This window comes from Garra rufa, chromosome 16, assembly GCF_049309525.1.
Source record: "Garra rufa chromosome 16, GarRuf1.0, whole genome shotgun sequence".
NCBI classification, from domain to species: Eukaryota; Metazoa; Chordata; class Actinopteri; order Cypriniformes; family Cyprinidae; genus Garra; species Garra rufa.
In genome coordinates, this window is record NC_133376.1 from 26,549,062 (window position 1) to 26,562,635 (window position 13,574).

General features: G+C 37.7%; 1 protein-coding gene across 1 annotated transcript in view; it reads right to left on the bottom strand.

Annotated features, from left to right (window-relative positions):
- Positions 1-13,574, bottom strand: part of tnmd (tenomodulin) — a 43,783-nt gene that overhangs the window by 3,878 nt on the left and 26,331 nt on the right. Inside the window, exons 4-6 of the mRNA XM_073820689.1 lie at positions 12,669-12,767; positions 5,075-5,234; positions 4,591-4,697 (exon numbers count right to left, since the gene is read on the bottom strand). Coding sequence (XP_073676790.1) covers positions 4,591-4,697; positions 5,075-5,234; positions 12,669-12,767 — 366 coding nt within the window. The remainder of the gene's footprint in view (positions 1-4,590; positions 4,698-5,074; positions 5,235-12,668; positions 12,768-13,574) is intronic.

The window sequence follows — 13,574 nt, forward strand, 5'->3', positions numbered from 1 at the left end:
TTCCGCGGAGGTATATTAATCAAACTGATTATCCTGCTGCAATGAGAAAGTGAGTGTTAATAACTTCATGTTCGAGACTTTATGTGTCAGCGAGAGGAAGTGAAGTACTCTGGGACATGATGTCAGTCATGCATAAACTAGTAAGAGTAATTAAGAACAGGTGCCTATAGCTGACTGTAACATTTTGTATTAGCCTTACAAAGCCTGTCATGTTCTCTGTTATGTTTAGTGTTGCAGCCCGTAAAGCGTGATGTAGTAGCATTTAATGTAAGGAAGTACGAAAACTCCTCATTTATTATGGCGTGGCACATCATACAGTTGATTCTCAACTTGACACCCTGTGGATTTACTTCATAAACCACGATTACTGAGGGGATAAATTATCTTAAACTTCACACTATCTTAATGCTAATCAAGACACTAGAGAGACCGTGTTTCCCAAAAGAGTTTGATTGATTATAAAATACATTGAGTAAAATTCTTCATGCACCAAATTATTTTTTTTCAGAACTGTCAAAGTTAACTCATTACCGTCTCAAACGTGATTAAATACGTTTAACACGCTATTTGTTTATTTATTTAAAAGCATTTTATTTAGTTTGACATTTATACATGCTTCATTTTGTTCTGTTCTGAAAACTGATTGGGACATCTGGAGCAGATTGGAACTGATCAGAGTGCACACAAACACAAAAAAGTCTCTTGTGGAGGACCTGTCTGTATCAGTAAATGATGGAGAAAGTCCTCTTTTACAGGTTACTTACTTACGAATCCAATCCACACGTGCTGTTTACAACAAAGTAAGCTATTTGTATTCATTGTATGGTGGAATTTAATTATCGTCGAAGCTGAACATTCATCGAAACGTTAATGCGAACAACTGCGGAGGACTGCAGCGTTATGCTTGTACGATTACACTCAAGAATGAAGAAAGTTGTTTTATTGAATTATTTCCGATTTATTTGTATTTCCTGTGTGTACTGTTGTTGTCTGGGGTCAGTAAGTTTTTTTATTTATTTATTTTTACTCTATTCAGCAATGTAGCATGTTGCAATACATTGATCAGAAATAATGGTTCCCATGAAAATATCAAGCAGCACAACAGTTTTCAACACTGATAATAATTTAGAATATTGTTCTAAATAATAATTTTATAGAATAATTTTAGAATATTGTAATAATAATAATATTTTTTTTTTTTTGCAGATTGGAGTAATAATGGCTTTGCCACCACAGGAATAATTTCGTTTTTAAAGTTTAATTTTGAGTTAGTAATAAATATCAAAATATGACTGTATTTTTATGTTTTTATCAAGTATGAGATTTGCCATCTTCAAACTTTTGAACATTAGTGTAGTTATAGGATAATATGTGGGGTGCAGTGGTGTTCTGAAATGAGGAGGACAGTCCTCATATTGTTTTCATTAAATGTAAATTCAGGTCCCAGTCACATTTTCTTGGTTAAATAAACATTACTTACACTACTAGTTTAGTGCTTTTAAGCATCTTACATTTATTCCAAAACAATAACTCGAGGCAGTAACAATTTAAAATGTATATTTTATTTAAACGATTATATATTTTATTTATGAACTGATGTTGAGCTGTTTTTTATAATAATGTTATTTTGGGATCATCAGCCATCAGAGCTCTGTAAACACTGGTCACAGACGCAGAGTTTATTCCAAACTTTTTCCATTATGGATAATGAAGGCTACATGCTTCTGTGAACCTTCAATGCAGCAGATTTTTTTCTGAACTCTACCCAAGATCTGTGCCTTGACGCAATTCTGTCTCTGAGCTCTGCAGGCAGTTCTTTTGACCTCAGGGCATGGATTTTGCTCTGATGTGCATTTTGAGTTGTTAGACCTTTTATTGAGAGGTGTGTGCCTTTCCAAATCATATTCATTTAAATGAATTTGATCCAGGTTAACTCCACTTGAAATGTAGTAACATCTACAAGCAATATGAATGCTCCTGAGCTAAATTTAAACTGTTCCTGATAAGGGTATGAATACTTATGAAATGTACTTATTTCAGTTTTGTTTTTAGTACATTTGCTTGTCATAAGTCTGTCATTATGGTGTATGGAGTGTAGACTGATGTGGGGGAAAAGTTATTTAAAGCAGTTTAACATAAGGCTGCAACAAAAAACATGAAAAAATTGAATACTTTCGCAAAACAAAAAATAAATTTCAATTTTAAAATTTGTCTTTCCAACAACGCCATTAAGTTGTTCATTCTGACTGATTCGCGAATGCAGAACACGTGTGAACACGAGGTGGGATTTATCGCATCACAGCCGAACGTAACAAGACGTATCCATCATATGAGAGCATTGCCTCATCTCACATGACTTTCCCCCATTCATTCTTAATTACCCCTCAACAGAGAGAGATGTGGACTCCTTTTCTAATTTTACCTGCAGGTGTTGCTGTTGGACAGTTTTATTTTAGAAAATTGAAAAAGGTTAGTGTGACATTTTAGCTCACAATTTTGACTTTTTTCTCCTCGCAATTGCGAGTTTACATCCCACAATTGTGACTTTTTTTCTCAGAACATGAGATATAAATGTTCAATTGCGAGTTATAAAGTCAGAATTGCTAGATATAAAGTCAGAATTGCGAGATATAAACTCGCAATTCTGGTCTTTTTACTTGCAATTGCGACTTTGTATCCCACAATTCGTACGTTTTTTTTTTCTTGCAATTGCGAGTTTGTATCTCACAGTTCTGACTTTTTTTTCCTCAGAATTGTGAGACATAAACTCACATTTTCGAGTTATAAAGTCCAGTTCTGAGGTGAAAAAAAGATTGGCGTACACAGAATTGCGAGTTTATATCACACAGTTCTGACTGCATTTCTCAGAATTGCGAGTTTATATCATGCAATTGCGACTTTATTCTCAGGATTGTGAGTTTATATCACGTAATTCTGACTTTATTTCTCATAACTGCGAGTTTATATCTTGCAAGTATGGGGAAAAAGTCTTGTATCACGCAATTCTGAGAAAAAGAAAGTCAGAATTGTGAGATAACAAATTGCAATAACCTTTTTTAATTTTTTATTCAGTGGCAGAAATGGGCTTCCATAGAGCACTTATTTTGTGGCATCCACAAAAATGGCTGTATCGAATCATTACACATGAGCCTGTTATTTAATTTTATTTCCTCATAAAAGATCTGTACTGTACATGTTACCACATTAATTTACCAAGATAGTTAAAACAAAGCATTTTAGTATCCTTCATTGGGTCCTTGACTGGACAGAGCATCTTAAGTTCAGCCGGACGTGGGCAGGCAGGTTCAATCAGCAATCTGCAATCCAGAATGCTTTTCTGCTAGGACGCGGGGTCACGATGCCTACCATCAACAACTGCGGCAGGCACACGAGCCTGAGATTCAACCGGACCCAATCATCAGAGGCTTATCCTCCCAATGTAGGTCAAGGACCATGATGCAATTTCTCAGCGCAGCCAGATGATAGTTATTCAGTTTGAAAGATATCCAGAGCTGTGCTGGCACACAACGCATCAGCGTGGCAGGACTGGGGAAAGGTCAGCCTCGTATATCTCAGGCCTTCTGTCACAGGAACTTTGATGATTATTTATAAAAAGTGCACAACAGGAAGAGACCTGTAGCAAAATATGAATTCCCTCCTCCAGCTGCAGACGTCTGCCGGTGGGAGAGCTAAAGAAGGGTTTGCGTCTAGGATCCTCTGAAAGGTCTGGGATATCTGGCTTCCCAGCAGCATCTACATGACTCCAGACTCCAATTACCGGGAGCCACATCCCCTCTGACGTTCACAAAAGCCTTTGTTATCGCTCTGCCCACAAACACAGCCCGCCTGTGCTTAGCCTTGGAATTGGCTGGATTGGTGTGTATTAACCAGCTGATAGAAGGAGAGGATTTCAAAAGGGAAAGGTGGTTTCATCTGGGTCTGCTTTAATTATACGGTACGTCGCGGCCCGTGTTGCTGGATGAGGTGGGCAGGCAAGACGTTCCTGGGCCTCTGCAGATAAATGTGCCTTTTTTCCCCCACCCCAAAGTTCTTTCTTTTCTCCGTCTTCTCATCCCTGTGCTTGGAGGCTAGAAGTCGCACGCTAGTTGGGGAGGTGTATATCGTAGGTGTGCGAAGCATTAGTGCGTGCGACTTCAGGATAATTAATCACTGAACATATGCTTCACTTCATGAACGCAATAAAGGACACTCTTTGGCCGCCTGATTCTGCATGCCTTGATAATTAAAGCATGATTAATACATTTATCTATTCATTAATGAGTGACCTTGGGAGGCTGTCTTTGTACATAACTAACTACATAAGAGAGGCAAGGAAAAATCGTGCAAGGCAAACTTGCTTCCTTTGAAGGCTAAATATCCCTCTCCATTAGCTGTAAGACATTAAGGGAGTCTTAAGTGAACTGGCCTGATTTAAGCAGATATATAGAGCAATTTCAATACCCTGTGGTCCACATGGTCTGTTTTAAGTTCGGAAAGGGAACTTCGATTAATGAACGATTTATACCAAGAAAGAGAGCATGACTATGCGGCTCAACCGCAGTCTGAACTCGTCTTTCGGCTCATACTTACATAGTCGTTTACTGGTAACTGGTCCATGACGTCGCGGGCCTGACGTGGACCTCTCGCCTCCAGCTCTGGGGACTCCTCCACATCCTCTACATCATGGAACTCAGCATCTGCATCAGAGGGAAAGACAGCAACGTCAAAAACTTGCTACTAAAAAACTGATATCATGAAAGGCCTCTTTGATCTTCTTTAAGATCATAAAGCCCTCTAGTAAAATAATGCCCTCATTTGGAAAAACAGAAGTTGGTTTGTGGCAAAGATGTTGTTTAAACATGGTGCATTGTAAAAGTTAGTTAAAAAGTATAGTTAAACAGTGATAGCTTAGGACATTTCTAAAGCTTTAACCAGTGTTTTTTTTGCCTATTGAAGGCAAGTACAAGCAAACAGTGGAGAGCAAAATAAATTACAGACTTGACTCTTAGGCTATTTTGAAACCTTATTACTAGGGTTGAATTGGATTTTGAGGCGGTGAAGCCCTGTTTGTAACCTCTGAGAGGAGATGGGTGGATCCAGTGGACGGGCAGGTCTTGGCAAATCTCCCAGATCTTGGAATTCAACAGGAATGTTTTGTTGGAGATTGGCTCTTCAGCAGGGATCCATATCTGAGAGTCCACCATCTGCATATCCACTTCACCAGTCTCACTCACCTGCGAAAAGAACGTACATTTTAATGCCCACACAAAAGTTTACTGGGTCATAGATGTGGATAGATGATCTGACACCAATACTATGAAGGCTAGTTTTGGCAATCACAGCTATCTAAATTATTAGTATATTATATAATAGTAAACATTATATTTTAGTATATTAAAACACAGAAATAAGTTCCAGTAGCTTCAGTACCTGGATCAGCAGATGAAGCAATCACCCAAAAATGAAAATTCTGTCATTAATTACTCACCCTCATGTCGTTCCAAACCTGTAAGACCTACGGTCATCTTCGAAACACGAATTAAGATATTATTGATGAAATCCGAGAGCTTTCTGACCCTCCATAAACAGCAACACAGCTACCATGTTTAAGACCCAGAAAGGTAGTAAGGACATTGTTAAAATAGTCTATGTGACATCAGTGGTTCAACCTTAATTTTATGAAGCTACAATAATACTTTTTGTGCACAAAGAAAAAAAAACCTACTTTATTCAACAATTTCTTCTCTTCCGTGTCAGTCTTTGATTCACAACAAAACCATGATGCTGCTTGTAAACAAGGTGTAGCTCATCCGGGTTCTACAGGGAAGAAATTGTTGGATAAAGTTTACTTAAAGATTTTTGTTTTCTTACAAAAATAGAATACATAACCACTGATGTCACATGGACTATTTTAACAATGTCGTTACTACCTTTCTGGGCCTTGAACGTGGTAGTTGCGTTGCTGTCTATGCAGGGTCAGAAAGCTCTTGGATTTCATCAAAAATATCTTAATTTGTGTTCTGAAGACGAACAAAGGTCTTACGGCTTTTGAACGACACAAGGGTGAATAATTAATGACAGAATTTTCCTTCTGGGTGAACCCTTTAATTTTGTGTTAAATCTTCTCACAACTCTATACACTGCATTGCACCAGCGGTCAGATTTGGAAATGATCTTGCATGCTGATACTTTTATTACACATTTTTTAATGATATTTAAGGATAAAAGTTGAACAGCTGTTTTTGTTTAACAACAATTATACAACCAGCTTTAACTTTTAAATAATCTGAATCGTTAAACAATCATCACACAAACCCATTATAATAAATAACCACATTTATGCTTTAACATGAATGATGTTTCTTTGTCAGTCTCTGTTTAACTAAACCTCATGAGTGAGTGTCAGCAGTTTGAGGGGTTTGTACAGTTCCATATTTTTCAAGTCTATTTTATGCATTGATTTTTTTTCCCTTTTCTAATAATAAAACTACTAGTATAACAAAACACTTAGGATCAATGTTTGTATGTGGGGATCAAGAGGAAAGTATTAAAAGTATTGCTTTCAACCCATTTGACTTGATTGAAACTGACCCGATTCTTTCCGTACCCTCCAAACACATTTCTGTTTGTCAGTTTATTGCGCATACAGGCATGCAAAGTCTCCTTCTCACAGCTCAGGCAAGATAAAGCTGGAGTCTCTGCTTTATGCTATTGCCTTGGATCATTTCACTCTCTCTCCACAGGGAACAGAGGACTAACTGCTGACCATGGCTAAAATATTTAATTTGACCTCTCTTAAAGACCATAGCTGTACCTTCTTGTGAAACACACTTATTTCTTCCCTAGCGGTGGAAAAAAAAAAAAGCCCTTTTCTGCAGGCACTGGTGGTGTTGCATTTTAATTTGTACAGCAGTAAGAGTACAAAAATATATCTGACTTTAAGATGACTTTAAAGTCTGTCTGCTGTGTTGGTCTAAGGAAAGACTGACGTGTTATTCAATCCTCCGGGCGCATTAAAGTAGGCTGTGGTGCATCCACCCTGTCACCCATTATACAACTAATTATACAACTGATATTAGTGTACTTAATTTGTTAGTTCTGCAGTTCATGAGCTGTTAAGTAAATTATTATTGCTTAATGATAGCTATTGTATGTCAGTTTGATCTAATTGAGATCTAGAAAGCATCTTTGGGTAATGTAATCACATGAGGTATATTTGTTGTGCTTGTAGTTATGTGTAAATAGAAGTACAAACAAACTCTGCTACGTTCCCTTGTTAATTAGCGCAGAGACCAGAGAAACGGCTCACATGACAAATATTTTTACAAGGTGATTTTTTCCCAGTCTAAAGCTTAATTGCACATTAGTTAAGCTTGATGTAGAATCCTGAGGCTATTGTCTGAGCTGCTATCATTTATATTAGATTCCCCTCTTTCTCTTCCATTTGCTCTCCCTCTCAGCCTTCTTTTTTTCATCCCGCTGCTCTTGTTTTATTAGAAGTCATTTTTGGTTGCCATTTCTTGTTTGTTGGGAAGTGACACGGCGCTGACCTGTAGCGGTTCCAGTTCCGCCTGATTAAAAGCTTCACTCTTTGCGCCTTTGAGACAGATTCTTTGCTCCGGCCCCCTTTCCCTCAAATCACGCTAAACTAATGATGACTAGGAGGACAGCCTGCATGACTCAAGCGGTGGAGGATGCTGTTCGGGTCTAAAATTAAAACGAGGGCCAGCGGTGCAAGTAGACCGCTTTAATTGGCCATCTTGACTGCTCAAGCAAAGCGTGCCTTTCATACGAGTAAACAAAGGTTAGGGCACCGGTCCTGCAACATTTCATCACATTTTTGAGAAATTAGCCAAATAGGTTTAAGGGTGGGTTCTCTTGAGACATCTAAAGGTTGCGGAAGAGCCACTGAAGAGAAAAGAGCAAAGCTGAATTATGTCTTGACCAAAGGGTCAAGGTTTGGCTGGTTAGCATGGCCTAGTTACTATGACCCCTGCTGGTCAATGCTGAAATCACACCATCAAAATGCCTCTTTCTCCACTGATGGCTATTCAAAAGTAGCTTTAACCAACCCTATAAATTCTATAAATCCTATAAAAGCATTTAATTGTATCATAGTAGTTATTTTGGAGTTTTGTCAGGGCATTCTTTTTCTGGGGCTATAAAGTAATCATGGTCACATGGTACCTACACTGTAAAAAAGGTCCCGTAAAAAAAACGGTCAAGTGACTGGCAGCTATGGCTGCCAAACAAAAACCGGAAAATTAAAGTAAAATATCCTAATTGAAACAAGAAAAAATCTGTAAAACCTTTAATGAAAATTTCTGTAAAATTATTGTTTTTGCACTTTATTTCAATTAAGATATTTTACTGTAATATTACGGTTTTTGTTTGGCAGCCATAGCTGCCAGTCATGTGACCGTTTTTTTACGATTTTTTTTTTTTTTTTTTTTTTTTTTTACAGTGTACACTACCAAAAGTTTGGGGTTGGTTAGATAAAAATACAGTAAAAACAGTAATATTGTAAAATATTATTCAAATTTTAAATGACAATTTTGTATTGAATATATTTTAAAATACAGTTGAAGTCAAAAAGGTTACATACACCTTGCAGAATCTGCAAAATGTTTATTATTTTAGCAAAAATAGGTGGGATCATACAAAATTCATGTTATTTTTTATTTAGTACTGGCCAGACACATAAAAATATGTTTACATATAGTCCACAAGGGAAAAAAATTGTTGGATTTATAAAATTGACCCTGTTCAAAAGTTTACATCCTCTTGATTCTTAATATTGTGTTGTTACCTGAATGATCCACAGCTGTGTTTTTTTGTTTAGTGATAGTTGTTCATGAGTCCATTGTTGGGGGAGCTGGGGGTGAAAACTTTTTGAATTTGAAGATCAGGGTAAATTTTATTTATTTTGTCTTCTGGGAAACATCTAACTATCTTCTGTAGCTTTTGAAAGGCAGTACTAAATAAAAAAAAATATGACATTTAGGCAAAATAAGAAAAATTTACACACCATTCTGTTCAAAAGTTTAATGCTCTTAATGCATGTTTTTTTCCTTCTGGAGAATCAATGAGTGTTTGAACCTTCTGTAATATTTGCATTTGAGTTCCTCAGTTGTCCTCATTGTGAAAAGATGGATCTCAAAATCATACAGTCATTGTTGTTAAGGGCTCAAATACACAAAAATGCTGGACAACCAAAGAATTTGTGGGACCTGAAGGATTTTTCCGAGCAACAGCAGGCAGTTTAACTGTTCAGGACAAACAATGGACTAATGAACAACTATCACTAAAAAGTATTCAAAAATAATACTTGAATTTATAAAAATTACCCTGTTTAAAAGTTTTTGCTCCACAGGTGTTTTTGTTGGCTTACTGTTCTTCGGAAAAGTCCTTCAGGTCCCACAGATTCTTGTTTTTTTTTTTCACCATTTTTTTGTATTTAAACCCTTTCCAACAATGACTATGATTTTGAGATCCATCTTTTAACACACAACTGAGGGACTCATTTACAATTATTACAGAAGGTTCAAATGCTCACTGATGCTTGAGAAGGAAACATGATGCATTAAGAGCCAGGGGTGTAAACTTTTGAACAGAATGGAGATGTGTACATTTTTATTATTTTGCTTAAATATCATATTTTTTTTCATTTAGTACTGCCCTTCAGAAGCTACAGGAGATACTTACATGTTCCCCAGAAGAAAAAATAAGTTGAATTTACCCTGATCTTCAAATTCTCCAGCTCTTAATGCATTATTTTTCCTTCTGAAGCAATAGTGAGCGTTTGAACCTTCTGTAATAGTTGCATATGAGTCCCTCAGTTGTCCTCAGTGTGAAAAGATGAATCTTTAAAATCATACCGTCATTGTTGGAAAAGGTTCAAGGATTGAAGGACTTTTCTGAAGAACAGCAGGCAGTTTAACTGTTAAGGGCAAACAAGGGACTCATTAACAACTATCACTAAAAAAACAACAACAAAGAAAAAAACAGCTGTGAATCATTCAGGTAACAACACAGCTTTAAGAATCAAGTGTATGTAAACTTTTGAACAGGGACCATTTTACAAATTCAAGTATTATTTTCTCTGGTGGACAATACGTAAATGTCTTACGTGAAATATCTCATTCAGGTCAGTACTAAATTAAAAATAACATGTATTTTGTATGATCCCTCTTATTTTAGTAAATAATTTACATTTTGGTGTATGTAAACTTTTGACTTCAACTGTATATTTTATTCCTGTGTCTATAGTGACAAATCATTTTAATATGCTGATGTGGTGTTCAAGAAACATTGAAAACATTGTTAATAATTTGGCATAAATTTTGTTACTCTAATTGATTTAATGTATCCTTTTTGAATAAAAGTATACATTTCTTTAAAAAAAAAAACTATCCCCAAACTTTTGCAATAGTACTGTATGCCTAAGGTGATCATTTCTTAAAAAATAAATAAATAAATATTGACCCCAAACATTTGAACAGCACAATATGCCTAAGGTGCTTGGCTGAAAACAGTTGTGTCCAGAGTACCCATAAGCAAAATGCAGAATTCAAAGCACGTTCTTTCCAAAAGGATGCCTTTGAGATGAATAGGAAAAGGAAGATATCTTTCTTTGGGCTAGGATCTTAATGGATCCAAGAATTGTAATGCCAAATAAGATGACTCAATTGTTATGATCCCTCTTTCTAAACTATAAAAACAGCTGTGTTGTCTTCTTGAGAGATTAACACTTTAAAAAAAGTTTTCTTAATGTTAAAAACTAGACACTAGGAAATAAAATATTTACGAATCAGCCTTCTGAAAAAAAGCAGTATGATACTGTAAAATTGAACTGTAAATCTTTTCCACTAACTCCCTTAACTCCCACTAGTATTTTACACTAATGCAGATTATTCATGAGTACATGTAAACTTTTTTAAGGGAGAAAAGTATAAATGGCAATGACGAATTCAGAAAAAAGAAGGCGTGCAGAGGTAGTTACCAAATCTATCCTGAGACTCAAGGGCTGTGCGGGAAGACAGGCCGTGATTTCATCGGAGACATTTGGGCAGTTGGAGACCAGTGGGAAGTTCAGGGATTACCGCTTTCATCATTTCCCAGACTGAATAAATTGAAAATGGTAAACAAACTGGCAGCATACAATTTATGCTTGTCACCTGGTCGTGCTCGCAGGCTGCTTTATTTCCTTATCAGTGGCATGCAGTTTCTCCTCAGCCAGCATTGTTTTGTGGTGAAGCGTGTTAAGGCAGCTTGCTCTGGGACCACAGTCGCATGCCCTGCGGCTCAGCTGCACTTGGAGCTAATAATGTGGATTTTAACCTCTACTTCTTTTACATGCTCACAACCTTGGAAAGAATGGCCCGCTTCTCTCTCCCTCTATCCTCCACACGCAAGCGGTCTTTGGTTTCAATAGCATCCTGATTTATCTCAGGCCTCCATGCTGGTATGTATATAATCAAAGATTTAGAGAAAGCAGGAATGTAAATAGGCAGTTAGCAAGCCTAAATAATTCTGTCACCTTCGTGTGAAGCCCACAGCTTGCATTTTTAGCATTTTACACTCTTTAGTCTGTTTATCCAATAAATGAGAGATCATTTGTGTGAATGTTCTCCTGGTTAGCTGCGTCTTTATGGTAGGAACAGCTTGCTCCATCTTGCACCATGTGTCCCCGTCCCCCCTCGAGAACCAGGCGCATCGCTCGCTCTCTTTCCATCTACCCTCTCTTTCTAGCCCCGCTGCTTCAGCCCTGGCCAACTCTGATTGATTTCACATCTGCGAAATAAAGCTTAGCCGAAAAATCTAATTAGGTTTCACAATGAGCAAAAAAAAAGGGAGAAATGGCAGCGACATATGGCGTTTGCTTCGCAATTAGTATCTGTAAACATGGATTAGACATTAAAACGATGAGGGAGAGAACATGCAGGCTGTTTCTGCCTATAATACCTTCTGTTCCAAAAGTCAACTTGCGACAACAATAGATCACTGTGTTTTTAATACAAATCGGAGAGGCGCGACACTTTCCCCGATTTCGATATGAACTGCGACGGAAACGGACTTTAGCGCTTTCGAAACCGACTGCCATTCTCCATGACACCGATAAATTGGATGTTTGATTGATAGAATTTCGCCCATCACTCTTGCCGAGCATCACAGACAGCCATTAGAGCAGGAGAACAGAGATGAATCACTTCAGCCCTGAGTCAAGTGAAATTTACGGAGCAAACATCTTCAAATACCATTTTAATGGCTTACCTTTCCCAAGGACCCCTCTCTCTCTCCTTAAGGCTATTTGGGCTGAGGCTTCAGAGGAGATGATTAAAAATTAATATTAGTTCAGGATTGACGGCAAACACCATTTGATGTGTGCCACAAAGGGGTTATGGGATTGTGGACTTTCGGATGGATTCACGGCCACAGGAGACCCAAGTTTATACTTTTGTGGAAAATGCTGGAGGGGATGATGAGATGGTGGGGGAGAGGAGTTGGCGTGGGTTTGCTGGTTAGTTGGATTGTGGATAAATAGTGATGGTTGAAGCTAGTTTCATATTTCGCAGTCTGATGAACTGTGTTGCAAAATTCATGATGTTTTTTTGTCCAGTTTTAAGGAAGCAGATCGCTGAAAGATGTGTTCTGCGAGATTAGAATACCTCTACGTCGATGGTCTTTGAGTCCAGCTTGGGCAGCTCCTTGGTTTGAGCCCTGATGTAGCATCTCTGGTGCTTGGCAAAGCGGATGCCCGTGATGCCCTTGAAAGACATAGATGTTAATGAGATTGACTGTTCATTACACGATTTGAAAAATTCAGCATTTGACCTCAAATACTCTCACAAAAACACCCCGCAGCCTTTTCAGTGCAGCACAGATATAACGAATGTTATATAACTACAGCAACGGGAATCATTTCCCAGCCAATTCAAGATTATTGGTCTACAGCCCCAGCCAGTAGAGAGGTATACCGCCGAAGCCATGATTATATGTAGGCAAAGCCCATTGATTTGCAGCACTTATGGTCTGTGTTGCGAAGCTAATCTGTTTGGTGAAGTGAGGAGCTTTTTTCCTGAAAGCCACAGCTGATGGTCTGCCATACAGAATTTGTTGCTTTACACTTGAAAAGAGAAAAACCCATTTTAGCAGAAGCATCTGAAGAAAGTTCTTTACTGTCTGAAAGTAGTCTTCGAAGGGAAATAAAGGCTATCGCGTTACAGACTCTTCACTTGGAAGGATAAAAACAATATCCCCCTGCATTCGGGAATACATTAAGTTGCTCTCGTTTTGCTGTTGTAGCAAAAGGAAAGTGAGAGTGAGTGCAATGCCGTCTGAGCTGCAGTATTAACGGAGGAAGAATCATAAATTCAAATGTTCTACGCTCCTATAACAACTATTAGACTGCATACTAACAATTGTAATTTTCACCCAAGCTCACCGGTTAGTAAAGAAACGGTTACGAGAGTGAGAAGTGCATTGTTTGTGCCGAAAATCATTGTGACAAATTGCTCTTCAATTTCCGGTAATGGTTTGCTTTTGCACGCAAGACGGACCTATCTTCTGATGAA